This window comes from Tamandua tetradactyla, chromosome 5 (genome assembly GCF_023851605.1).
Source record: "Tamandua tetradactyla isolate mTamTet1 chromosome 5, mTamTet1.pri, whole genome shotgun sequence".
NCBI classification, from domain to species: Eukaryota; Metazoa; Chordata; class Mammalia; order Pilosa; family Myrmecophagidae; genus Tamandua; species Tamandua tetradactyla.
In genome coordinates, this window is record NC_135331.1 from 77,931,864 (window position 1) to 77,957,665 (window position 25,802).

The 25,802-nt window shown below is 35.8% G+C and overlaps 2 protein-coding genes and 2 pseudogenes across 4 annotated transcripts in view; 2 read left to right on the forward strand and 2 right to left on the reverse strand.

The window, feature by feature from the left end:
* ACTL6A (actin like 6A) overlaps positions 1-9,630 on the forward strand; it is a 43,196-nt gene extending 33,566 nt beyond the window's left edge. For both annotated transcript variants that reach the window (XM_077161132.1, XM_077161133.1), the window contains 6 exons: positions 365-426; positions 1,444-1,558; positions 1,706-1,786; positions 2,952-3,047; positions 7,765-7,851; positions 9,138-9,630. In XM_077161132.1, the coding sequence (XP_077017247.1) occupies positions 365-426; positions 1,444-1,558; positions 1,706-1,786; positions 2,952-3,047; positions 7,765-7,851; positions 9,138-9,218 (522 nt within the window). In that variant the 3' untranslated portion in view covers positions 9,219-9,630. The remainder of the gene's footprint in view (positions 1-364; positions 427-1,443; positions 1,559-1,705; positions 1,787-2,951; positions 3,048-7,764; positions 7,852-9,137) is intronic.
* LOC143684280 (nascent polypeptide-associated complex subunit alpha pseudogene) lies at positions 3,061-7,757 on the forward strand (annotated as a pseudogene).
* Positions 9,631-9,847: 217 nt separating the features above from the next.
* The window catches only part of MRPL47 (mitochondrial ribosomal protein L47), a 61,879-nt gene continuing 45,924 nt past the window's right edge, over positions 9,848-25,802 (reverse strand). For both annotated transcript variants that reach the window (XM_077161135.1, XM_077161134.1), the window contains exon 7: positions 9,848-10,191. In XM_077161135.1, coding sequence (XP_077017250.1) covers positions 10,068-10,191 — 124 coding nt within the window. In that variant the 3' untranslated portion in view covers positions 9,848-10,067. The remainder of the gene's footprint in view (positions 10,192-25,802) is intronic.
* Positions 14,955-24,852, reverse strand: LOC143682179 (integral membrane protein 2B pseudogene; annotated as a pseudogene).

The following is a 25,802-nucleotide window of genomic DNA, read 5'->3' on the forward strand; positions in this document are numbered from 1 at the left end:
ATAAATGTGCATAGATTTCTGTTCATGTAATGAAATCTCCTAAGACTAAGCTTATTTTAAAGGAAAAACTAGTGTTCTGAAACTGGGTTTATTATGCAGGACAGTGGTACAAAGGTTCCATTTGTTGTTATCTCATGTCTTGTTCCATAACTGTTGTAATGTAAGTGTTATGTTATTTAGTTTCTAACACAGATGTTCACAATTGGGTTTCTTGATACATAGAGTTCCTGCTGGGTAGATTTATATCCAGAAACTTGGTCCATTTTCATTCAGAAAAGTATTTTAAATAAAATGATTCTTAAGTATATATTACAAAAACAAATCTCAGTAGCCTTATTTCTTAAACTTTTTTTTTTATCCATAGTGTGTTATCCAGGATTTTCAAGCTTCAGTACTTCAAGTATCAGATTCAACTTATGATGAACAGTATGTTTTCTTATTTTGTCTACAGGCTTATAATTTTTTTGCTAATTAAAACTTTAATACCAATCTTTTTGAAAACTATATGCAGTTGATCCTCATTATTCAGATTATGTATTTGTGAATTCACCTACTCTCTGAAATTTATTTGTAATCCCCAAATCATTATTCAACACTTGCACAGTTATTGGCAGACATACAGAGTGATGAAAAAATTTTGTCATCCAACATGTCATGCATGTTATCTGCTGAGGTTGAACTAGACAGTGCTCTCTCTGCCTTCTTGTTTCACCTTTCGTACTGTAAACAAGTATCCTTTTTGTGGTATATGTAGTGCTATGTTTTTTGTAATTTTTTTTGCCTTTTTACTGGTGATTTTGTTTTAAAGTGGCCTCCATGTATAGTACTGCAGTGCTTTCCAGTTAAGAAGGTTGTGTTTTGCCTTTCAGAGAAAATACGTGTGTTAGATAAGCTTGTTCAGGTATGAGTGATAGAATTTTAGTGCTGTTGTGCCAAGAGTTAAGTGTTAGTGAATCAACAATATATATTAAATAAACTGTATATAGAAACTCACATAAAACAAGGTTAGATCAGTTGATGACCATGTTATTGCCATAGGCCTAGAGTAACGTAACATTGTATTTCCTCTGGTGATGGTTCGGTATTGGCTAATTCAGTATTCACAACAATTCTATAGAATATGACTACCATGAATAATGAGAATCAATTGTACATCATAAATGAGCTTATTTTTCATAAATGAGCTTATTTTTCATCTATGTTAAAAGATGTAATCGTGATTTTTAAAGGGAAGGGAAAGGATATATTTGTTTAGTTAAAATAATTTGTAGAATGTGCTAATTGGCCTAAAGGTATAAAGTTATGCTAAGATATAATGAATAATGTTTTAAAATGAAATAAAATATTCTCACTCTGATTTCTTACAAATTGATAATTCCCTAGTAGTTTATAATTTTGAAGAGGATTGTTTTTGTCTTTTAATATTGTTTAAAATGTTTTCAGAGTAGCTGCACAGATGCCAACTGTTCACTATGAATTCCCCAATGGTTATAACTGTGATTTTGGTGCAGAACGGCTAAAGATTCCTGAAGGATTATTCGACCCTTCCAATGTAAAGGTATGAAAGCTTATTTCAGAATTAGTCCAGATTTTCCTTATATGTAAAGATCTTGGGTAATTATAAAGCCTGAATGACTGGCTAAATTTTTCTGATATGCTTTATTGTATAGAGTTCTTGTACATGACTCATTTTATGTTCTTTTAGGGTTTATCAGGAAATACAATGCTGGGAGTCAGTCATGTTGTCACCACAAGTGTTGGGATGTGTGATATTGATATCAGACCGGTAAGATTCTCCTATAAAGGTATCTTTTAGATCAATAAAATGCACACAGATCATGGTTAGATTGCTACTGTAGTTAGGTTGAGTTTGAGGTCTGCTTATTAAGAGAATATGTAAAAAGATAAGTGCTAGAAAAGGGAAAAAGGCAAAACTGGAGCTGTGCTGTTCAACGTGGTGGCTTACTATCTACCTGTGACTATTTACATTTAAATTAATTAAAATAAATAAAATTCAGTGACTAAAGCCTACCATATTGGGCAGTGCTGATTTAGAACATTTCTGTTATCACAGAAAGTCCTATTAATGCTGCCCTACAGATTTCTTAAAATGTAACATGTAACAAACCAAAATATGTATTATTAGTGATTTTTCTTGTATATAGAACAGCTTTACTTCTACTTTTGTTTTTCAGGAAGGTGTGGTTTAAACTATGTGTATGACTTGTCCGTGGAATCTATTTTAGACGATCTGCTTATCTTCATATATTTTGTGCTTTGTCAAGTTTTATATTATGTATTATACTTGTTACTAGATTGATTATCTTACTTAAATCCTAGGTTCAGCTTGTGGTTCACATACCGCCTTGTTTATTTTATTTTTATTTATTTATTTAATTAATTAATTTATTTTGGTGCATGGTTTAGGAATCGAACCCAGGTCTCCTGCATGAAAGGCAGGCATTCTAACCACTGAACTACCCATGCACTCTTTATTTTTATTTTTATTTTATTTATTTATTTAAATACCAAAAAAAACACCAAATAAACTCAGACATTCCTATTTTGATCATTCCATTCTACATATATAATCAGTAATTCACAGTATCATCACATAGTTGCATAGTCATCATCATGATCATTTCTTGGAACATGGAATCATCTAGAGCGTTTTAAATAAGCTAACAAAAACTTTGCCTAAACCCTATCTCCAAAAGTTTTTATTTAATTGGCCCCAAGCATTGGTGTTTTAACAGTTTCCCAGAGGAATTTAACGTGCAGCGAGTATTGAGAACCATTGCATTAAGCAATTAGGTCTCTATAGAAGTAAAACGTTTTCAAAAAACGAACAAAAGGGAACATTATACTGGAGGATATGTTTTTGATTTCTGTGTAGTTAAAACTGTTGAAAACATTTGAAACTAATTTATTTTTCTTATTTTTTATCCTAGGGTCTCTATGGCAGTGTGATAGTGGCCGGAGGAAACACACTAATACAGAGCTTTACTGATAGGTTGAACAGAGAGCTCTCTCAAAAAACTCCCCCCGTAAGTTTCGTTTTTCAGTAGTAATTTTCAGTCATATGTATTCTCGCTGATGGTGTAAGTTTATAGGTAAGCGTTCATTTTTTTCACTAGATTGATAATATTTTGTGCCTGGCAGTATTACTTAAAGTTACTAGCCCTTATTTATCAAATTTTCCTGGATATCAGCCATTGATTCCTCTTGCACTATTTCATTCTCATTTTATTTGCTGATTCCATACTTAAGTGCCTAATTGTTTCATGCTAGGCACTAGGAATACAAGTATGGTCTCTGCCCACCAAGGGCTCAGTCTACTAGGGTGGATAGATATGCAAACAAATAATGACTGTAATGTGCTAGATACTTCAGTGTGCCATGAACTGGATGGTCTTGGAAACACTGAGAAGCAAACACTAACTCCCTAGGAGTATCTCAGGACAGCTTCATGAAGAAACTGTTTGAAAGAATGAAGAGACAAGTGGTTGGTAATTTATGAAGGGTCATTCATATGGAGGGAATAGCATATGCAAAAGTTAAAAATTATTAATATGTTCCAATAATTCAAAGTAGTTGGTTTATAGTCTTTGCAAGAGAAGGAATGGTATGTATAGCTGGGAAAGTTGGATGGGTGCAAGGTCATGTCTTATTAAGTAGAGTTTGGATTTATCCAAAGATAATAACTTACAGGACTGATGGTCTCATACATTTGTATTAAGATTACTGGGTCTACTGCCATCTTGGTTCCGTGTTCATCGCACAAAATGCTTGGTGAAGCCACAGAAATCGTCCCTGCTACAGAGCCACAGTCCCAGGCAAAGACAGAATCTGGAACAGAATCTGATAGTGATGACAGAGCTGGAGGAACAGGATTCTACACGAGCAATCACACAACAAGTTCAGCTGGCAGCAGCAGCAGCTGAAACTGATGAAGAACCAGTCAGTAAAGCAGAGCAGTCAGAATGAAAAGAAGGCACGGAAGGTTATGTCCAAATTGGGTCTTCGATAGGTTATGGGAGTTACAGAGTCACTATCTGGAAATCTAAGAATATCCTCTCTGTCATCCCAAAGCCAGATGTCTACAAGAGCCAGCTTCAGATACCTACATAGTCTTGGGGGAAGCCAAGATCAAGGTTTTATCTCAACAAGCACAACCAGCAGCTGCTGAGAAATTCACAAGGTGAAGCTGTCTTGAACATTCAAGAAAATACACAGACTCCAACCGTATAAGAGGAGAGTGAGGAGGAAGAGGAAGAGGATGATCAAACAGGTGTGGAAGTTAAGGACATAGAATTGGTCATGTCACAAGCAGGTGTGTCAGGAGCCTGAAGAATGACAGATACTGTAAATGTTACTATGGAAGTAATAATGTATTCATCTGAAAATGAGGAATTTTTTTTTTTTTGGTGTTTCCAAAGAGTAACCTGTAGCTGGGTTTGAAATTTGTACTGTTTCTATCATTAATAAAGTTATGGCTCCTTGTTGGGTGAAAAAAAGATGACTAAGAACACTGTAGTAACTTCTAATCTGAAAGAATAGAAGAACCTGGTTTGGGAGAAGGTAATGTATGTATATATGTAATGTCAATAACAGAGTAGCAGCCATAATCATTAAATGATTGTTTGTAAGGTGCTCTGCACTAAATATTAAGTTAAAAAAAAAATAAAAACAAAACCTTAAAAATTACACAGGCCCTAACAGTATCTATAGAATTTATATATTTAATAGTCTTGATTTTCTGTATAAAGGAATGTTTTATATATGCCATATTTGGTAATTACCTCTTCTAATAATTAAAAGTGGTATTTAAATATAGACACAAGATTGACATCTGCTTTATTTTTACTATATTCTTGGAGATATATTCTGATCTTGTGCATACATGAATTCCCGAAATGATCATCAGATTTCATAGTCTCTGAATAATGAATACAGACATGGGCTCTGCTTAGGGATACTAACCTTTTCCTTTAGGAGGCAATTAAAAACAAAAACAAAAATAACAGGAAAAAAAATTCCATTGCAAGAGATATTGACTAGTTCCTCCATTTAAAAAATCCGTGTTCACACCTCCTGTCCCCAGAACTCCCTCCCATATACACACTATACTCTGCTCCTACACACACACATTTATTTCCCTGTGAATAAAGATGCAAACTATGTTCATATATAGTAATTTTAAAGTACCAACAACTTGTGAACTGTCCCTGAAGTTGAGTACTAGGTAGGGAGGGGAAAAATCTCTTGATAAAGGAAATATGATAAGGGACAGTACTGAACCATAAAATAATGCTTATCAAGAGAGTGTGAGTTCAAAATAAAGACACTAATTTGGAAGGAAAGCTGTGTGAGTAAACTTACCAAAGATCTGATGAGTAGACTGAGTTTTGATTTGGAAGGGGAGTGGGGTGTGACCCAAGAGAGGCAGGATTAGGATAACATGAAGACCTAGGAAAAGAGGCAGTTAAAAGTTTGGAGAGGACAGCAGAAAGGGAGGCAGATTCAGATAATGATTATACTTAACAAAGGTTTGATGTAAGGATGAAAAGAAATGTTTGACACACTTGGCAGTTTCCTGAAGTGTTAAGTACACTTTGCTCTTACATAAATTGTGAATGCCAGTTTTTAGTATGCAGTTTTCTTAAGTTTATACAGTTTATTTTCTTTTCATGCATTATACATTAAAAGCCATAATTAAAGTACTTTAAAAAGCTTTACAGGGATCTGACTTAGAGTAGAGAGATGAATGAAGCTGATCTGGATAAGACAAAGGTAAATCAGAATACAGGGTAAAGGATGATATCCACATTCTAAAATTTCAACTTCTGTGTGAGACCAGAGGGAATGATGTTTATTTGGTGCAAAATTTATATTTTGGGTAGTGTATTTCCTAATTTAACTTGTATGGTCCGTTTAGTTGAACACCATATGTACATGGAATCTTGAATAGGGTGTGAGACTTTGCTGGTTTGTCCAGATTAGTATGATGCCCTGATATATCCCAGAGTAATTTAGACAGTAAAGAAAGAAGTATTTGCAAAGTCTCCTTGGGGAACTGGGGAGAAAGGAGGAAATATTCAACTTCCCCATTTGGAGAATTTTTGCTATTCTTGTAGGCAGTAGAGACAATCAAATCAATACACCAAGCCTTTGATCTTACAGTTCGCCCCTATGAAACTTATTCCTGCAAAGAATAAGCTAAGCCTACTTAAATTTATGCTTAAGAGTCACCCCCAGGGAACCTCTTTCATTGCTCAGATGTGGTCTCTCTCTAAGCCAACATGGCAGGCGAACTCACTGCCCTCCCCCATATGTATGACATGACTCCCAGGGGTGTAAATCTCCCTGACAATGTGGGACATAACTCTTGGGATAAGCTGGGACCCGGCATCAAGGGATTGAGAAAGCCTTCTTGACCAAAAGAGGGAGGAGAGAAATGAGACAAAATAGTGTCAGTGGCTGAGAGATTTCAGAGTCGAGAGGTTATCCTAGATGTTATTCTTACACATCATATAGATATCCCTTTTCAGTATATGCTGTAGTGGAGTGGCTGGAGGGAAGTACCTGAAACTGCTGAGCTGTGTTCTAGTAGCTTTGATTCTTGATGATTTTATGATGATGTGTATTTTGCAGTGTGACTGGGTAATTGTGAAAACCTTATGTCTGCTCCTTTTGTCTAGGGTATGGTGGATAAGTAAAAAATATGGATAAAAAAATAATGGGGACAAAGGTTAAAATAAACTGGGTGGATGGAAATGCTGGTGGTCGATGGGGGGGTAGGGGGTATAGTATATTTGCATTTTTCTTTTGTTTCTTTTTCTGGAGTGATGCAAAAGTTCTGAAAGATGATCATGGTGATAAATACACAACCATGTGATGATATTGTGAGCCATTGTACAATGTATGGAATGTTTGTATGATAAAATTTATCAAAAAAAATATTTAAAAAAAAAAACAGCTTTATACAATGTGCTAGAATCTGAATGTCCAGGTCCTGTGCAGAAGGATATAAAGATCAAGAATGCAGACTCTTGGAAAAGTTCAGACAAGCTGGTCAAAACATCAGGTACACTGAAATCCTCAGATGAGCTCTTCAACCAATTTAGAAAACCAGCGATTGAAAAAGAAGTAAAAGCTCGAACACAATTCAGAAATATCTGGAACAAAATACAAAGGAACAGAAAGTATTCTAAAAAAGCCAGAAGGAGCTTTGGGAAAAGCTTTAAAGTAATGGCTTTGCTTTAGAATCTTTTTCAAGAGAAATGCAAAACAAGTGCCTTGGAGAAGAGTTTGAAAGATCAGCAGTCTTTGGAAGCTCAAGATAAATGCAAAGGGTGGCTTCTCAAAGACCGTAATTTAGCAAGGGAGAGAGAACAAGAGCAGAGGAGGAGAGCAATGGCTAGTACCATTGATAAGACTCTTCAGTGTGACATTATGACAGTGCTTGACCATCACTACAATGAATGATATTAAGATTAAATGCAGATGGTAAAATGATGGCTTTCAGACACTAGGATGCCAATTCATATGTTGTATTTTGACTCCTCTAAAATGATTCAACAATTTTCACTCACCAAAAAAGTTTTATGCAATAGTTCTAACCTGGGCCTAATATTACCATAGCTTTTGTAAAATTATCATGTGAAGTCAGTGTTTGAACACAGTAAGCCATTAAGAAGTTATCAAGATTGAATTTCCCAAGCTGTATCCCTTGCTAATTAATGCTCATTTTTCTTTCTCTAGAGTATGCGGTTGAAACTGATTGCAAATAATACAACAGTGGAACGAAGGTTTAGTTCATGGATTGGTGGCTCCATTCTAGCTTCTTTGGTCAGTAAATTTACTTTGTAAAATTGTTGAATATTCTTACTGAATAGTTTAACTTACTTAAACATATCACTAAAAATACTAACTTTATTAAAAGTACTGAGAGTAATTCCAGCATATCTTTGATGTTTGAATTTTATAACTATCAAATGAATGGAGAGCCTACTAAAATCCTAGTTTTACATGTACTAATATAACAAAATGTCCCACTGCCTTATTAGTGGATATTTGTCAACCTAATTTCAGTTACCACTCTCAAACAGAGGTGGAAATCAGCTAACCTACTCATGCTTCTTCTAATAATACTATCATTGGCACTGTCAGGACTTGTTTGCAACACACTATTTGCCTCCTGGCCCGTTGGTAAGGTGGAAATAGTCAGGAATTAGTTCTTGGGGCACGTGGTAAAGTCATGGTCATGGGTCTTAAATGTTGCTTAGACTGATGCTTGCATTGATCAGGAGAAAAAGTTCTTGTGTTTATCTGCCCCCCCGACTTGGAGCATTTCCCCATTCCTCTCAGAGCTGCCAAGGTGTCTGTCACTATAGTAGTCAAGCTAAGTATTTTTAGGTTAGTAAATGCTTGTAACTTTTTGCTTTAGCAGTCTTATTGGCTGTCCATTTATGTATTTTTTGTTTCTGTCCTATTTCTATCTCTTAAGAGATCTAAGAGTCAAAACTGGATACTATATATGGACCCATTTGAATAGAGTTAATCATAGTGAATATCTCCTACTTAAATATTCTGTTAATGCAGTCCAGCTTCCTTCCTCTTAGGTCATTTTCTTCTGTTCTTCACCTTTTCTCTCTGTACATATACGTGGTATAATGCTTGTGCACTATCCTTTGGATTTACAAAACCTCATTCTAATTCTCATGAGCATTTTTGAGTTCTAAATGTAACCATTAAACCAGGGCTAGAACATCTTTTAAATTTTATACTAGGATCAAGCAGTCCAACAATTTCTGTTGTTGCCTTAGGTTAACAATAAGCCATCATAGCTAAACCCTCAGTCTTCCTTGGCCAGCCATTTTCTAAATCTTCATGACAGCGTGACAGGTATAGATAAATCCAACATTCTTTCAAACTTTAAAGGCAAGTTAAATAGTGTCTTTTGATGCTCCAGGAGGGCAGATAAGGGATTAATGAAGTACTATTTTGGGGGGAGGGCTTTTAGTTTAAGAGTTCTTCAGGGATCCTTCTTTAGGGGTTGTTAAAATAAAGACATTAAAAGAAAAAAATATTTCTAATAAAAAAGGTATAACTATATATAATTTCTTTTTTGATAGGGTACATTTCAACAGATGTGGATTTCCAAACAAGAATATGAAGAAGGAGGGAAACAGTGTGTAGAAAGGAAATGCCCTTGAGAAGAATTCCCACACCTCTACCTTCCTGTCTCACCTTATGTTTCATAGCTTTAGTACACTCAGGAAAAGAATGACCATCTTTTGTAGAATGTTTATACATTTTTGCATATTTCAATTTCCACTTAAATTTTTTAAGGCTTTAACTGGCTCTATAAATTAAAATGAGTTTGTGCTTTCTTTGAAATGCACTTATTCTTATTACAAGCATTTTATAATTTTGTATAAATATCTATTTTCTCTAAATATTTTGCTTTCAGTAAAATGCTTTCCAACTCTGTTTAGTATATTAATTACCAGTGGATTGGTAGAATTGCTTTTTATGGACTAGTAAAACGTACTGCCTATACTTTTACCTCAGGCTTGCAAAATTAAATAAAAATTGCCATTCCAGAAATATTTTTTGGACTGTTGTGCGTTATGACTTGCTACTTAAAAGTTTATTTTTATCATTATTTTGAAAGAAGGTACTCACTGCTTATTAATAGTAGTATGCACACCCCCTTCCCATCTTATTACAGTAGTGATAATAAAAATATATGAGTTCCAAAAATCACCTTAATGCCTTTCCATGGCAGTGGACATTGCTTTCACACTTATAGATACTAGTAAAACCTGCATAGACACTGGAATTTATAAAATAGGAATTTAATCTGAACTTTATACTTGATTTAAAAAAATTCTTGATCACTTCCAGATTATCATGCCACATTCACATTTAAAACAGTGTATAAGTAAATAGTCATTTGACTGATAATACAATTTCTTCAATAAACCACTAAACATATATTTACTTTTGTATGTAGACTATTACCTACCCCCCTCCCCCCCAAAAAAGGTAATTAAGATATCTTAGACAACATTTGACTTCTGGGCTTCAGAAAGATGTGGAAATTTTTCTTGAAGAAATTTTTCTTTCTTTTTCCTTAAACTTTTCTTTCTTGCTTCAATGCGTGCTTGTTTCTCAATTCTCAGTCTAGAATAAAAAAAGCATTAATAGCAATTTATACAAAACTGTCACTTGGTACTATCAAAATACGTACAAATCAGTTACTTAAAAGTTTCAATCATGCCCGTATCTAGTGTGTCATGTATTATTAAATTTTAACAAAAATCACTATAAACCTGTATAAGTCAAAAGATCGAAAATCCAAAGCATCTGTAATTTCACCTTAACCTTCCTATTTCCTGACTGGAAAAAAGTACATACAGACCTTGTAAACTTATAACAGGCTGCCCAAAGTTCAATTCTGATATGACAAAGGATTATTCTGGAAATACTGTAATTTTATTGAAAACATTAGGTTGACATCCTGAGACCTTTGGATATGCCTTAATTTCAAACAGCACCTTAACATAATCATTTTCCTTAAAAGAGAGAAAATAAAGTCAGGCCAAGAAAGGAGGCATAGCAGCTGGGGAGATGCATCAGTTTCTGAGTAGTTTGCTTCTAATGCATCAGTGTCCCAGAGCATAAGGTATTTGCACCTCAGCTAAATTATGTCAAGGATCTCTAGGAACACTTGGAAACCATCAAAATTGCAAATAAGTTCGTGGATGCCAAGCCTCTACTGAACTTTGGTTATTTTATGGGATTGTATGATCAGTACACATAAATTTATATAAAATACAAGAATATAACTTGTGACAGACTAACTATAATGTGCTAGCACTGTGATTGAGGTCATAGAAATTTTGAGATATCGGCAAATGTCATTTGGGTGAAGATAAAAGTATGTACATACACAGAAAACATACAAGCTATTTTATAAGGTCAGACGTCAAAATGCCATTATCCATGCTATTCATCATTACTCCAAATAAATTCTGACAATTTATAAAACAATAAACTCATCTGAAAGAATAAGGGTTTGTTATTCTTGAGTACTCAGAAGATTATGCCCAAGCTCTGAAGGTAAGGCTAAAAGAGGTAATTTCAAAAACAATCATTAGAATATATTACAGAGCCTATGAAAGAGACACTGGGATGATAACCTATACAGTCATTATTTAGAGCTTTATCTTACAGGACTAAGGGGCAAAGAATAAAATGGTACATTAGGCTTGGATAAACTGTGGAGAGAACAATGCAGTTAGATTTCCACAAATGCTTGGCATTTGAACTGCGTCTCAACAGAGGAGATTCTAAGGCTGTAGAAATAGAAGGAGCAAAAGGTGGGGAAAGCAGGCCAGGGCGGCAGGTGACCGGTGCCCCTCCCCCATAGGCGGCTTCCCGGTCCGGTGGTGAGTTCCCCAGGCTGTGGTGGCCGGCAACCGGCGCCCTTCCCCCACAGGCGGCTGCCCGGAGGGAGAGGAGGGAGTTTCCGACAGTGGCAGGGACTGAGTCCAACCAAACACCAATAGTGGCATTAATGAAGGAGCCACAACATCTTTTCCTGGTGGGACCCACAGACAGACAAGCACCACATACTGGGCAGGATAAGAAAAACAGAGCCCAGAGACTTCACAGGAAAGTCTTTCAACCTGCTGGGTCTCACACTCAGGGAAATCTGATTAAATGTCCAGACGCCAGCAAAAAATAACAAATCACACCAGGAAAATTGAAGATATGGCCCAGTCAAAGGAACAAACCAATAGTTCAAATGAGATACAGGAGCTGAGACAACTAATTCTGAATATACGAACAGAAATGGAAAACCTCTTCAAAAACCAAATCGATAAATTGAGGGAGGACATGAAGAAGGCAAGGGATGAACAAAAAGAAGAAATGGAAAGTCTGAAAAAACAAATCACAGAACTTATGGGAATGAAAGATACAGTAGAAGAGATGAAAAAAACAATGGAAACCTGCAATGGTAGATTTCAAGAGACAGAGGTTAGAATTAGAGAACTGGAGGATGGAACATCTGAAATCCAAAAAGAAACAGACTATAGGGAAAAAAATGGGAAAATTTGAGCAGGGGCTCAGGGAATTGAATGATAATATGAAGCACACAAATATACATGTTATGGGTGTCCCAGAAGGAGAAGAGAAGGGAAAAGGAGGAGAAAAACTAATGGAAGAAATTATCACTGAAAATTTCCCAACTCTTATGAAAGACCTAAAATTGCAGATCCAAGAAGTGCAGCACACCCCAAAGAGATTAGACCCAAATAGGCGTTCTCCAAGACACTTACTAGTTAGAATGTCAGAGGTCAAAGAGAAAGAGAGGATCTTGAAAGCAGCAAGAGAAAAACAATCCATCACATACAAGGGAAACCCAATAAGACTATGTGTAGATTTCTCAGCAGAAACCATGGAGGGAAGAAGACAGGGATGATATATTTAAATTACTAAAAGAGAAAAACTGCCAACCAAGACTCCTATATCCAGCAAAATTGTCCTTCAAAAATGAGGGAGAAATTAAAACATTCTCAGACAAAAAGTCACTGAGAGAATTTGTGACCAAGAGACCAGCTCTGCAAGAAAAACTAAAGGGAGCACTAGAGACAGGTACGAAAAGACAGAAGAGAGAGGTGTGGAGAAGAGTGTAGAAAGAAGGAAAATTAGATATGATATATATAATACAAAAAGCAAAATGGTAGAGGAAAGTATTACCCAAACAGTAATAACACTAAATGTTAATGGACTGAATTCCCCAATCAAAAGACATAGACTGGCAGAATGGATTGAAAAACAGGATACTTCTATATGCTGTCTACAGGAAACACATCTTAGACCCAAAGATAAACACAGGTTGAAAGTGAAAGGTTGGGAAAAGATATTTCATGCAAATAACAACCAGAAAAGAGCAGGAGTAGCTATACTAATATCCAACAAATTAGACTTCAAATGTAAAACAGTTAAAAGAGACAAAGAAGGATACTATCTGCTAATAAAAGGAACAATTAAACAAGAAAACATAACAATCATAAATATTTGCGCACCGATTCAGAATGCCCCAAAATATGTGAGGAATACACTGCAAACACTGAAAAGGGAAATAGACACATCTACCATAATAGTTGGAGACTTCAATTCCCCACTCTCATCAATGGACAGAACATCTAGACAGAGGATCAATAAAGAAACAGAGAATTTGAATATTACAATAAATGAACTACACTTAACAGACATTTATAGGACATTACACCCCACAACAGCAGGATACACCTTTTTCTCAAATGCTCATGGATCATTCTCAAAGATAGACCATATGCTGGGTCACAAAGCAAGTCTCAATTTAAAAAGACTGAAATCATACACAACATTTTCTCAGATCATAAAGGAATGAAGTTGGAAATCAATAATAGGCAGAGTGCCAGAATATTCACAAATACGTGGAGGCTCAACAGCACACTCTTAAACAACCAGTGGGTCAAGGAAGAAATTACAAGAGAAATTTGTAAATATCTTGAGACTTCTAAAAGCATTACAATCCATATTGTAAATATATCCATAAGTAAATAAGTAAATATATCCATATTTACTTCATAAGTAAATCCATAAGTAAATATATCTAGACTTCTAAAAGCATTACATAGTTGTAGGTTGCAGATTTTACAGCTAGATCCTACTTCCCTTTATAAAGCATTAATCAAAGCTAAACACTGATGATCAAGGGAGTTTAAATCATAATATAAATTGTGATTAGTTGGTTTTATTTATTTATTTATTTATTTATTTTGGCATGGGCAGGCATGGAAATCCAACCCAGGTCTCTGGCATAGCAGGCGAGAATTCTGCCTCTGAGACACCACCGCACGGCCCAATTAGTTGTTTCAAACAATCTTTATTAAAGGAAGGTAGGTATATTGCATAGCTTAAAGAACGCATTAAAAAAACTTCTTAAAAAAGCATCAATTTTGGAAGGGCAGGGTGCCCCGAATTGCTAAAAGTATCTTGAGGAAAAAAAACGAAGCTGGAGGTCTTGCACTGCCTGACTTTAAGGCATATTATGAAGCCACAGTGGTCAAAACAGCATGGTATTGGCATAAAGATAGATATATTGACCAATGGAATCGAACAGAGTGCTCAGATATAGACCCTCTCATCTATGGACATTTGATCTTTGATAAGGAAGTCGAGCCAACTCACCTGGGCCAGAACAGTCTCTTCAATGAATGGTGCCTAGAGAACTGGATATCCATATGCAAAAGAATGAAAGAGGACCCGTATCTCATACCCTATACAAAAGTTAACTCAAAATGGATCAAAGATCTAAACATTAGGTCTAAGACCATAAAACAGTTAGAGGAAAATGTAGGGAGATATCTTATGAAGCTTACAATTGGAGGCAGTTTTATGGACCTTAAACCTAAAGCAAGAGCTCTGAAGAAGGAAATAAATAAATGGGAGCTCCTCAAAATTAAACACTGTTGTGCATCAAAGAACTTCATCAAGAAAGTAGAAAGACAGCCTACACAATGGGAGACAATATTTGGAAACGACATATCAGATAAAGGTCTAGTATCCAGAATTTATAAAGAGATTGTTCAACTCAACAACAAAAAGACAGCCAACCCAATTACAAAATGGGAAAAAGACTTGAACAGACACCTATCAGAAGAGGAAATACAAATGGCCAAAAGACACATGAAGAGATGCTCAATGTCCCTGGCCATTAGAGAAATGCAAATCAAAACCACAATGAGATATCATCTCACACCCACCAGAATGGCCATTATCAACAAAACAGAAAATGACAAGTGCTGGAGAGGATGCGGAGAAAGAGGCACACTTATCCACTGTTGGTGGGAATGTCAAATGGTGCAACCACTGTGGAAGGCAGTTTGGCGGTTCCTCAAAAAGCTGAATATAGAATTGCCATACGACCCAGCAATACCATTGCTAGGTATCTACTCAGAGGACTTAAGGGCAAAGACACAAATGGACATTTGCACACCAATGTTTATAGCAGCATTATTTACAATTGCAAAGAGATGGAAACAGCCAAAATGTCCATCAACACAGACGAGTGGCTAAACAAACTGTGGTATATACATACGATGGAATATTATGCCGCTTTAAGACAGAATAAACTTATGAAGCATGTAATAACATGGATGGACCTAGAGAACATTATGCTGAGTGAGACTAGCCAAAAACTAAAGGATAAATACTGTATGGTCCCACTGATGTGAACCGACATTAGAGAATAAACTTGGAATATGTTATTGGTAACAGAGACCATCAGGAGATAGAAACAGGGTAAGATAATGGGTAACTGAAGCTGAAGGGATACAGACTGTGCAACAAGACTGGATACAGAAACTCAGAAATGGACAGCACACTACTACCTAATTGTGATGTAATTAGGTTAAAACACTGAATGAAGCTGCATCTGAGGTATAGTTTTTTTCTTTTTTTCATTTTCTTTTTTCTCTCTATTATAGTTTTATTTCTTTTTCTGTTGTCTTTCTATTTCTTTTTCTAAATCGATGCAAATGTACTAAGAAACGATGAATATGCATCTATGTGATGATATTAAGAATTACTGATTGTATATGTAGAATGGAATGATTTCTAAATGTTGTGTTAGTTAATTTTTTTAATTAATAAAAAAAAAGGTGGGGAAAGTGAATAAAATGTTCAGGAAATGAGAAATGGCTTTGATGGAATGTGTAGCGAAGACTACATCAGGAATAGTGGGTTAGAAGGAGTTTGGATGTTAGCCTGTAGATGAGAAGCTACTGTTGTTTTGAAATCAATTTTTTCATTGTGGAAACATACATTAAATTTCCCATTTTCATCACTTTCAAGAATTCAATCAATTGGTGTCAATTATATTTACAATGTTGAGTTACTCACCACCATTCACTACTAAAACTTTCCCATTATCCCAAACAGAAACTCTACCTATAAAGCTCTGACTCCCCACTCCCCTGCCCCGGTACCCCATAATCTACTTTCTGTCTCCGAACCTTCATATTGTAGGTTTTTGAATGGCACTAATGTGATAATAAAAGGGAAAAAGGGAGCTGATTTCATGGGTAAGTTAGATTGTGATTCTAAAGCACATTAAAACATTTAAAAATTCAGTTCAAGAATATATTCTGATTCTATTTAAATTGTTTTTTTATTTTTAAGAGATGATTTTAATTGAATTATGAAATGAAAAAATAGTAAATGCCTGTTTACATAATCACTGCAGAAAATACAAAAGGTGGGATTATACCGTGGTATTAAATTTTCATATAGTTTTTCTTGAATGTTCTAGAACAAATTAGAGTTTCCAGGGCAAATTTTTTTTCAAAATGCTGGAATGTAATGCAATTGCGGATTTCACGTTTCCGAATACCGTTTAATGGTTTCTCTATGTTGCAGTTTTTAAGTATTCTCCTCATGGCCTGGTCAATAAATAAAACCAGGTGATCAGTGGTAACCATGTGTTCATGAATCAGACAGGGTTGAGGCAAATAGGTTCTAAGCTTGATATCGGTAAGTAACTCCAATAGGTTTCTAGGTGGCATAACTGAAATGTTCATAGGGATCACACAGTACTTATTTAGGTTAAGATCTAAACAGGCTGAGTTTCTTGGTAAAGTCAGGAGTGGTGTTGGCAGGATCACTATCTGCACACCTGGGACAGACATGCTGGAATTCAACTTTATCTTCCTCAAAGATCTTAACATTTTCCTCAACTGTATAGAACCAAACAGGTGGGGCATCTGCAGAATGTCCTTTAAGATGACATGTTTGAAGTACTTTATTTCACATGAGCAGACACCATCTGGTCTGTGTGCAAAATATATATATACAGGTGGGCTTCCCCCAGAATGACACCCAAAGCACAATCGCTAGCCCAAAACCCACACACTAACACCAGACTCTTCTCTAGCCAGCTGGTACCCCTTTATTTGGGTCCCTGCAGTCCACAGCAATGGCATAGGGGAAAGGGGGATGGGATGATGAGAGCTTCCTTCAATGCTTTTGAGCTCACCAGTCCTGGGCCAGCAAAGGGCTGAACGTCACTTGGCCACTGTGCAACACTGGGCACCCTGGGAGGGTGGCAGTGGCAGCTCCAGGTGCCGGGGTGCTGGGGAAGCTTGGAAGACAGCTGAGGTGGCTACTGCAGTGCCTACTTTTTTTTTTTTTTAATGGATACAAGCTCTTGGGAGAGAAGCAACACTTTTTGAGGAATCCTTGCTAAAAATACAGTGTATCCAAGGAAATTGTTAAAAGCTGTTGTTCTCGTACTACTAGTACTTCCCTCTTAAAAAAATTTCCAGAGGCTTTCCTAGCCTGGAATTCTGATCTCTAACAACTTCAGCAAGTATCTCTGTGGTTCCCCCAGTATCTATCACCTTCTGCAGAGACAGTAACCATGCTGAGCAACAACCTTGGTCCAGCAAACCACTAACTTGCAATTCGGTCTCTTTCCAGTTGCCGTTTTGGGAATTATATTCTCCTTTGGCTTCTGTTTGCTTTGGGATATGTTCCAGTGTTTTAAAAACAGTTGTTTTTACAATTTCTACACAGTTTTTAAAATTATTAGCAGGGGGTTCACAGGTCTGCTTCACTTCTCTGCCATACCAGAACTTACCTTCTTCCCATTCAATTATTATTATTTCCTTAACACAAGGAAAATTTGCCATACAAATTATTTTGAGATCAACAGTCTTAAATTCTAATGGAATGGAGAAGAAATATGTAAGTCTATTAGTCTAAAAATTGCAGAGAAATGTCAAAATAACTTTTTAAAAATCTATGATCAGAGCAATATAAATTTATATCTTGGATTGTTCTCAAAGACTTAGGAGACAGATGCAGTTTGCAGGGAGGAGAAAAGGAAAGTTTTATGCAAAAATGGAAAAGGATCTAATGTAACTGAATACTAGCAACAGATAATTTAGGAAATTCAAAGGGGTAAGAAAAGTTGAGGCATATTTCTGGCAGCTCCAAGCTGGAAACAACCCAAATGTTCTTCAACAGAAGAGTGGAAAAATTGTGGTATATTCATACAATGAAAATTCTCAGCAATATAAAAGGAACAAAGATATACTGTACAAAAGAATAAATTTCACAGACATACTGATCAAACAGAAACTGAAAATATCAAAGAGGACATACTGTATGAAAGGAAAACTGATGTGAAAAAGAAATAAGGACAATGATGGTCTCTGAGGAACAGTGAAAATGAGCAGGAAGAAGCACTAGGGAATTTCTTAGGTTACAGAATGTTATGTATTTTGATAGGGGTAGGATACTTAGCTGTACATATTTCTCAAATTTATCAAACTGACTGCATTTCACTGAATGCAAATTTTACCTATGAAAATAAACATTCTCACCCAAACACATTATTATCTGGAAAAATAAAATTGAGGCCCCCCTTTCTTAAGGATTTAGAAAAGTTTTAAATTTTGTTTCCTGATTGAAATTTGTGTAATACATGAATATTCTCCATAATCTCTACCAACTAAAGAAAAATATTTGTCAAATATTTCTTTTCTATGTATATATGTACAGTCATACCTGCACTTATTTTATTTTATTTTATCTTATTTTTTGCATGGGCAGGCACTGGGAATCAAACCCGGGTCTCTGGCATGGCAGGTGAGAACTCTGCCTGCTGAGCCACCATGGCCCGACCCCTGCATTTACTTATTTTTTTTAATTAAAAAAATTTTTTTTAAACATATAAACATGAACATTCTTACCGTATGATCATTCCATTCCTGGTATATAATCAGTAACTTACAATATCATCACATAGTTGTATATTCACTGCCATGATGATTTCTTAGAACATTTGCATCAACTCAGAAAAAGAAACATAAAGAAAAAAGAAAAAAAATACATACTATACACCTTATCCCCTCCCTCTCACTGACTGCTAGTATTTCCATCTACCCAATATATTTTGGACTTTGTTTCCCTATTTTTTTCTATACTCCTTACCACTTTCTTTCATTGATCAATAGCATTTCAAACTAGATTTATTTTAATATTTGTTCCCCTATTATTTATTTTTATTCCATATGTTCTACTCATCTGTTAATAAGGTAGATAAAAGGAGCATCAGACACAAGGTTTTCACAATCACAGTCACAATGTGAAAGCTATATCATTATACAATCATCATAAAGAAACATGGCTACTGGAACACAGCTCTAAATTTTCAGGCAGTTCCCTCCAGCCTCTCCATTTTCTCTTGGATAACTAGGTGATATCTACTTAATGCGTAAGAATATCCCCCAGAATAACCTCTCGACTCTGTTTGGAATCTCAGCCATTGACACCCTGTCTCATTTCATTCTTCCCCCTTTTGGTTGAGAGGGTTTTCTCAATCCCTTAAATGCTGTGTGTCAGCTCATTCTAGGGTTTTTCTCAATCCCTTGATGCTGAGTCCCAGCTCATTCTAGGATTTCTGTCCCATGTTGCCATGAAGGTCCACACCCATGTAGACAGGGGGAGGGTGGTGAATTTGCTTGTTGTGTTGGCTGGAGAGAGAGGCCACATCTGAGCAACAAAAGAGGTTCTCTTGGGGGCGACTCTTAGGCCTAATTTTAAGTTGGCTTGACCTATCCTTTGTGGGGTTAAGTTTCATATGAACAAATACCTAGACTGCGGGGCTCAGCCTAGAGCTTTGGTTGTCCACACTGCTTGTGAGAATATCAAGAATTCAACTTGGGGAGGTTGAATTTTCCCCTGTTCTCACCATTCCCCAAAGGGGACTTTGCAAATACTTTTCCGCTCACTGATGAAATCAATCTGGGATTCATCGGGGCATCACTCTAGACAAACCAAAAAAATCTCATGTCCTACCCAAGGTTCCATGTACTTATGTTGTTCAACCAAGCTATTTACATAAGTTATATTAGGAAATGCACTAATCAAAATATATATTTTGTACCAAATCAATATTCTTTGCTTTAGTCTCACACATAAGTTGAAATTTTAAAATATTAATTACCATCTATTTCCAGCACCCTGCAGTGATGACATTCCTTTGTTCTTCCTCATGTAAAAACATTTTTTAAATTTGTACATTTAGTCACTGTCATTATACACTCCAGGCATTCCTAGATTATACCATCTCAGTCTTTATCACCTATCTTTCCTTCTGTTTCATTTATGCCCCCAGCCCTCCTTCCTCTATCATTCTCACATTCAGCTTCATTCATTGTTCTAACATTACTGTATTACAGTTACATAGTATTGTGCTATTCATTTCTGAATTTTTACAATCAGTTCTGTTGCATAATCTGTATCCCTTTAGCTCCAATTACCCAATATCTACCCTATTTCTATCTCCTGATGGTCTCTGTTCTTAGTTGAAATTCGCCAACTTCATTCACTAATGTTAGTTCATATCAGTGAGACCATACAGTATTTGTCCTTTTGTTTCTGGCTAATCTCACTCAGCATGATGTACTCAAGGTCCATCTATGTTGTTACATACGTCATAACTTTATTCTGTCTTAACAGCTGCATGTATATACCATAGCTTGTTTAGCCCCTCATCTGTTGATGGACATTTTGGCTGCTTCCATTTCTTGGCAATTGTAAATAATGCTGCTGTAAACACTGGTGTACAAATGTCTGTGTCCCTGCCCTCATGTTCTCTGTGCAGATACCTAGTGATGGTATTGCAGGATCACATGGCAATTCTATACTTAGTTTACTGAGGAACTGCCAAACTGCCTTCCACAATGGTTGTACCATTTGACATCCCCACCAACAGTGGATAAGTGTGCCTCTTTCTCCACATCCTCTCCAGCACTTGTTGTTTTCTGTTTTATTGATAATGGCCAGTCTGGTGGGTGTGAGATGATATCTCGTGGTTTTTATTTGTATTTTCCTAATAGCCAGGGAAGTTGAGCATCTTTTCATGTGCTTTTTAGTCATTTGTATTTCCTCTTCTGAGCAATGTCTGTTCGTGTCTTTTGCTCATTTTGTAATCAGGTTCTTTGTCTTTTTGTTGTTGAGTTGAAAATCTCTTTATATATTTTGGATACTAGACCTTTATATACCATTTCCAAATATTGTCTCCCACTGTGTAAGCTGTCTTTTTACTTTCTTGACAAAGTTTTTTGATGCACAAAAGTGTTTCATTTTGAGGAGTTTCCATTTATCTGTTTCTTTCTTCAATGCTTGAGCTTTGGGTGTAAGATCTAGGAAACCACCTCCTATTGTAAGATTCATAAGATATCTCCTTACATTTCCTTCTAAAAGTTTTATGGTCTTAGATCTAATGTTTAAGTCTTTGATCCATTTTGAGTTAATTTTTGTATAGGGTGTGAGATATGGACCCTCTTTCATTATTTTCCATGTGGATACCCAGTTCTCTAGGCACCATTTATTGAAAAGATTGTACTGTCCCAGGTGAGTTGGCTTGACTGCTTTATCAAAGATCAATTGTCCATAGATGAGAGGGTCTATATCTGAACAATCTATTCGATTCCATTGGTCAGTATATTTATCTTTATTCCAGTACCATGCTGTTTTCACCACTGTACCTTCACAATACTATGTAAAGTCAGGTAGTGTGAGACCTCCGATTTCATTTTCCTTTCTCAGGATATTTTTAGCTATTCAGGGTACCCTGCCCTTCCAGAGAAATTTGGTTATTGGTTTTTCTATTTCTGAAAAGTAAGTTTATGGGATTTTAATTGGAATTGCATTGAATCTATAAATCAATTTAGGTAGAATTGACGTCTTAACTATATTTAGTCTTCCAATCCATGAACACAGTATGCCCTTCCATCTATTTAGGTCTTCTGTCATTGATTAGCTTGAGCAATTTCTTGTATTTTTCTTTGTATAGGTCTTTTGTATCCTTAGTTAAATTTATTCCTAAATATTTTATTCTTTTGGTTGCAATTGTAAATAGAATGTTTTTCTTTATTTCCCCCTCAGATTGTTCATTACTAGTGTATAGAAAAACTACAGATTTCTGAGTGTTGATCTTGTAATCTGCCACTTTGCTGTACTCATTTAGTAGCTCTAGCAGTTTTGCGGTGGATTTTTTTGGGGTTTTTGACATATAGTATCATATCATCTGTAAACAGTGAGAGTTTTTACTTCTTTCTTTCCAATTTTGATACCTTGTATTTCTTTCTCTTGTCTAATTGCTCTGGCTAGAACTTCCAACACAACATTGAAGAACAGTGGTGATAGTGGACATCCTTGTCTTGGACGTGATCTTAGGGGGAAAGTTTTCAGTTTCTTCCCATTGAGGATGATGTTAGCTGTGGGTTTTTCATATATTCTCTTTATCATGCTGAGGAAGTTCCCTTCTATTCTTATTCTTTGAAGTGTTTTCAACAAGAAAGGATGTTGAATTTTGTCAAATGCCTTTTTTGCATCAATCGAGATGATTATGTGTTTTTTCTGCTTTGATTTGTTGATATGGGGTATTACATTAATTGATTTTATGTTGAACCATCTTTGCATTTCTGGGATGAATCCTACTTGGTCATGGTGTATAGTTCTTTTAATGTGCTGCTGGATTTGATTTGGAAGAATTTGTTGAGGATTTTTGCAACTATATTCATCAGAGAGATTGGTTTGTAGTTTTCTTTTCTTGTAGTACCTTTGCCTGGCTTTGGTATGAGGGTGATGTTGGCTTCACAGAATGAGTTAGGCAGCCTTCCCTCCTCTTCAATTATTTTGAAGAGTTTGTGCAGGATTGGTACTAATTCCTTCTTGAATGTTTGGTAGAATTCACATGTGAAGCCATCTGGTCCTTGACTTTTCTTTTTTGGGAGCCTCTTAATAACTAATTTAATTTCTTTATTTGTGATTGGTTTGTTGAGGTCATCTATATCTTTTCGAGTCAATGCCGGTTCTCCATACCTTTCTAGGAAGTTGTCCATTTCATCTACATTGTCTAGTTTATTAGCATAAAGTTGTTCATAGCATTTTCTCATTAATTCCTTTATTTCTTTGGGGTCAGTGGTTATGTCTCCTCTTCCATTTCTGATTTTATTTATTTGCATCCTCTCTTTTCTTCTTATCAACCTTGCTAAGGGTCCATCAAACTTATTTATCTTCTCATAGAACCAACTTCTGGTTTTGTGGATTTTCTTGATTGTTTCCATGTTCTAAATTTCATTTATTTCTGCTCTAATCTTTGTTATTTCTTTCTTTTTGTTTGCTTTGGGGTTAGTTTGCTGTACTTTCTCTAGTTCTTCCAAGTGGATGGTAAATTTCTCAATTTTTGCTCTTCCTTCTTTTTTTGATACAGGCATTCAGGGTAATAAAGTTCCCTCTTAGCACTGCCTCTGCTGCAGCCCATAAATTTTGATATGTAGTGTTCCCATTTTACTTTGCCTTGAGCTATTTACTGATTTCCCTTGTAATTTCTTCCTTGACCCACTGGTTGTTTAAGAGTGTGTTGTTGAGCCTCCATATACTTGTGAATTTTCTGGCACTCTGCCTATTATTGATTCCAACTTCATTCTTTTATATCTGAGAAAGTGTTTCATATGATTTCAATTTTTTAAAATTTATTGAGACTTGTTTTGTGACCTAGCATATGGTCTATCCTTGAGAATGATCCATAAGCACCTGAGAAAAAGGTGTACAATGTTGTGGGATATAATGTTCTATAAATGTTAAGTCAAGTTCATTTATTGTATTATTCAAATTCTCTGTTTCTTTACTGATCCTCTGTCTAGATGTTCTGTCCATTGGTGAGAGTAGGAAATTGAAGTTTCCAACTATTATGGCAGATGTGTCTATCTATCTTTTCAGTGTTTGCCTCATGTATTTTGGAGCACTCTGGCTCAGGGAATAAATATTTATAATTGTTATGTCTTATTGTTGAATTGTTCTTTTTATTAATATATAGAGTCCTTCTTTGTTTCCTTTAATTGTTTTACATTTGAAGTCTAATTTGCTAGATATTAGTATAGCTACTGCTCTTTTCAGACTGTTGTTTGCATGAAATGTCTTTTCCCAGCCTTTCACTTTCAACCTATATTTATCCTTGGGTCGAAGATGCGTCTCCTGCAGACAGCATATAGATGGGTCCTTTTTTTAAATCCATTCTGCCAGTCTATCTCTTTTGATTGGGGATTTTAATCCATTAACATTTAGTGTTATTACTGTAAAGGTAGTACTTTATTCTACCATTTTGCCTTTTGGGTTTTATATATCTTATCTAATTTTTCTCCTTTTTACCTGTACTGTCTTCATTTCTACACTCTTCTCAACACCTCTCTCTCCTGTCTTTTCCTATCTGTCTCTAGTGTTTCCTTTAGTATTTCTTGCAGAGCTGGCCTCTTGGTCACAAATTGTCTCAGTGATTTTTTTGCCTGAAAATGTTTGAATTTCTCCCTCATTTCTGAAGGACAACTTTGCTGGATATAGAATTCTTGGTTGGTAGTTTTTCTCTTTTAGTATCTAAAATATATCATCCCAATGTCTTCTTGCCTCCAAGGTTCCTTCTGAGAAATCTATACATAGTCTTATTGGACTTTCCTTGTATGTGATGGATTGTTTTTCTCTTGCTGCTTTCAAAACTCTCTCTTTCTCTTTGACATCTGATATTCTGATTAGTGTCTTGGAGTATGTCTATTTGGATCTATTGTTTGGGGTACACTGCACTTCTTGGATCTGTAATTCTAAGTCTTTCATAAGAGTTGGGAAATTTTCAGTGATAATTTCCTCCATTAGTTTTTCTCCTCCTTTCCCCTTTACTTCTCCTTCTAGGACGCTGACAACACATTTATTCGTGCACTTCATGTTGTCATTCAATTCCGAGTCCCTGCTCATATTTTTCCATTCATTTCCCTATCTTTTCTGTTGCTTGTTGGATTTCAGATGTACTGTCTTCCAGTTTAGTAATCCTATCTTTGCCTCTTGAAATCTAACATTGTAGGTGTCATGGTCAGGTTCATGTGTCAACTTGGCCAGGTGGTGGTATTTGTTTGTCTGGTTGGGCAAGTGCTGGCCTGTCTTTTGCTATGAGGACATCTCACAGAATTAAATCATGATCACGTTGGCTACATCGACAGCTGATTCCATTTGTAATCAGCCAAGGGGAGTGTCTTCTTTAATTGGTGATGCTTAATCTAATCACTGGAAGCCTTTTAAGGAGGATTCAGGAGATACAGGATCTCTTCCTACTTTGGCCGGTGGGCCTCTTCTGTGGAGTCCGTCCAGACACTCCATCGGAATCGTCAGCTTCACAGCCTGCCCTACAGACTTTGGACTCTATGTTCCTACGGTTATGTGAGACACTTTTATAAATTCTGTATTTACAAATATTTCCTACTGATTCTGTTTCTCTAGAGAACCCTAACACAGTAGGTTTCCATTGTTTTTTTCATCTCTTCTACTGTGCCTTTCATCCCCATAAGTTCTATGATTTGTTTTTTTCAAACTTTAAATTTCTTCTTTTTGTTCATTCCTTGCCTTCTTTATACCTTCCCCCAATTTACTGATTTGATTTTTGATGAGGTTTTCCATGTCTGTTCGAACATTCTGAATTAATTGTTTCAACTCCTGTATTTCATTTGAATTGTTGGTTTGTTCCTTTGACTGGGGCATATCTTCAATTTTCCTAGTACGATTTGTTATTTTTTGCTAGCATCTAGGCATTTAATTACCTTAATTAGTTTATTCTGGAGATTGTTTTCACTTTTTCTACCTAGGATTTTTTGCTGGATGACTTTGTTGTCTACCTGTTCTTT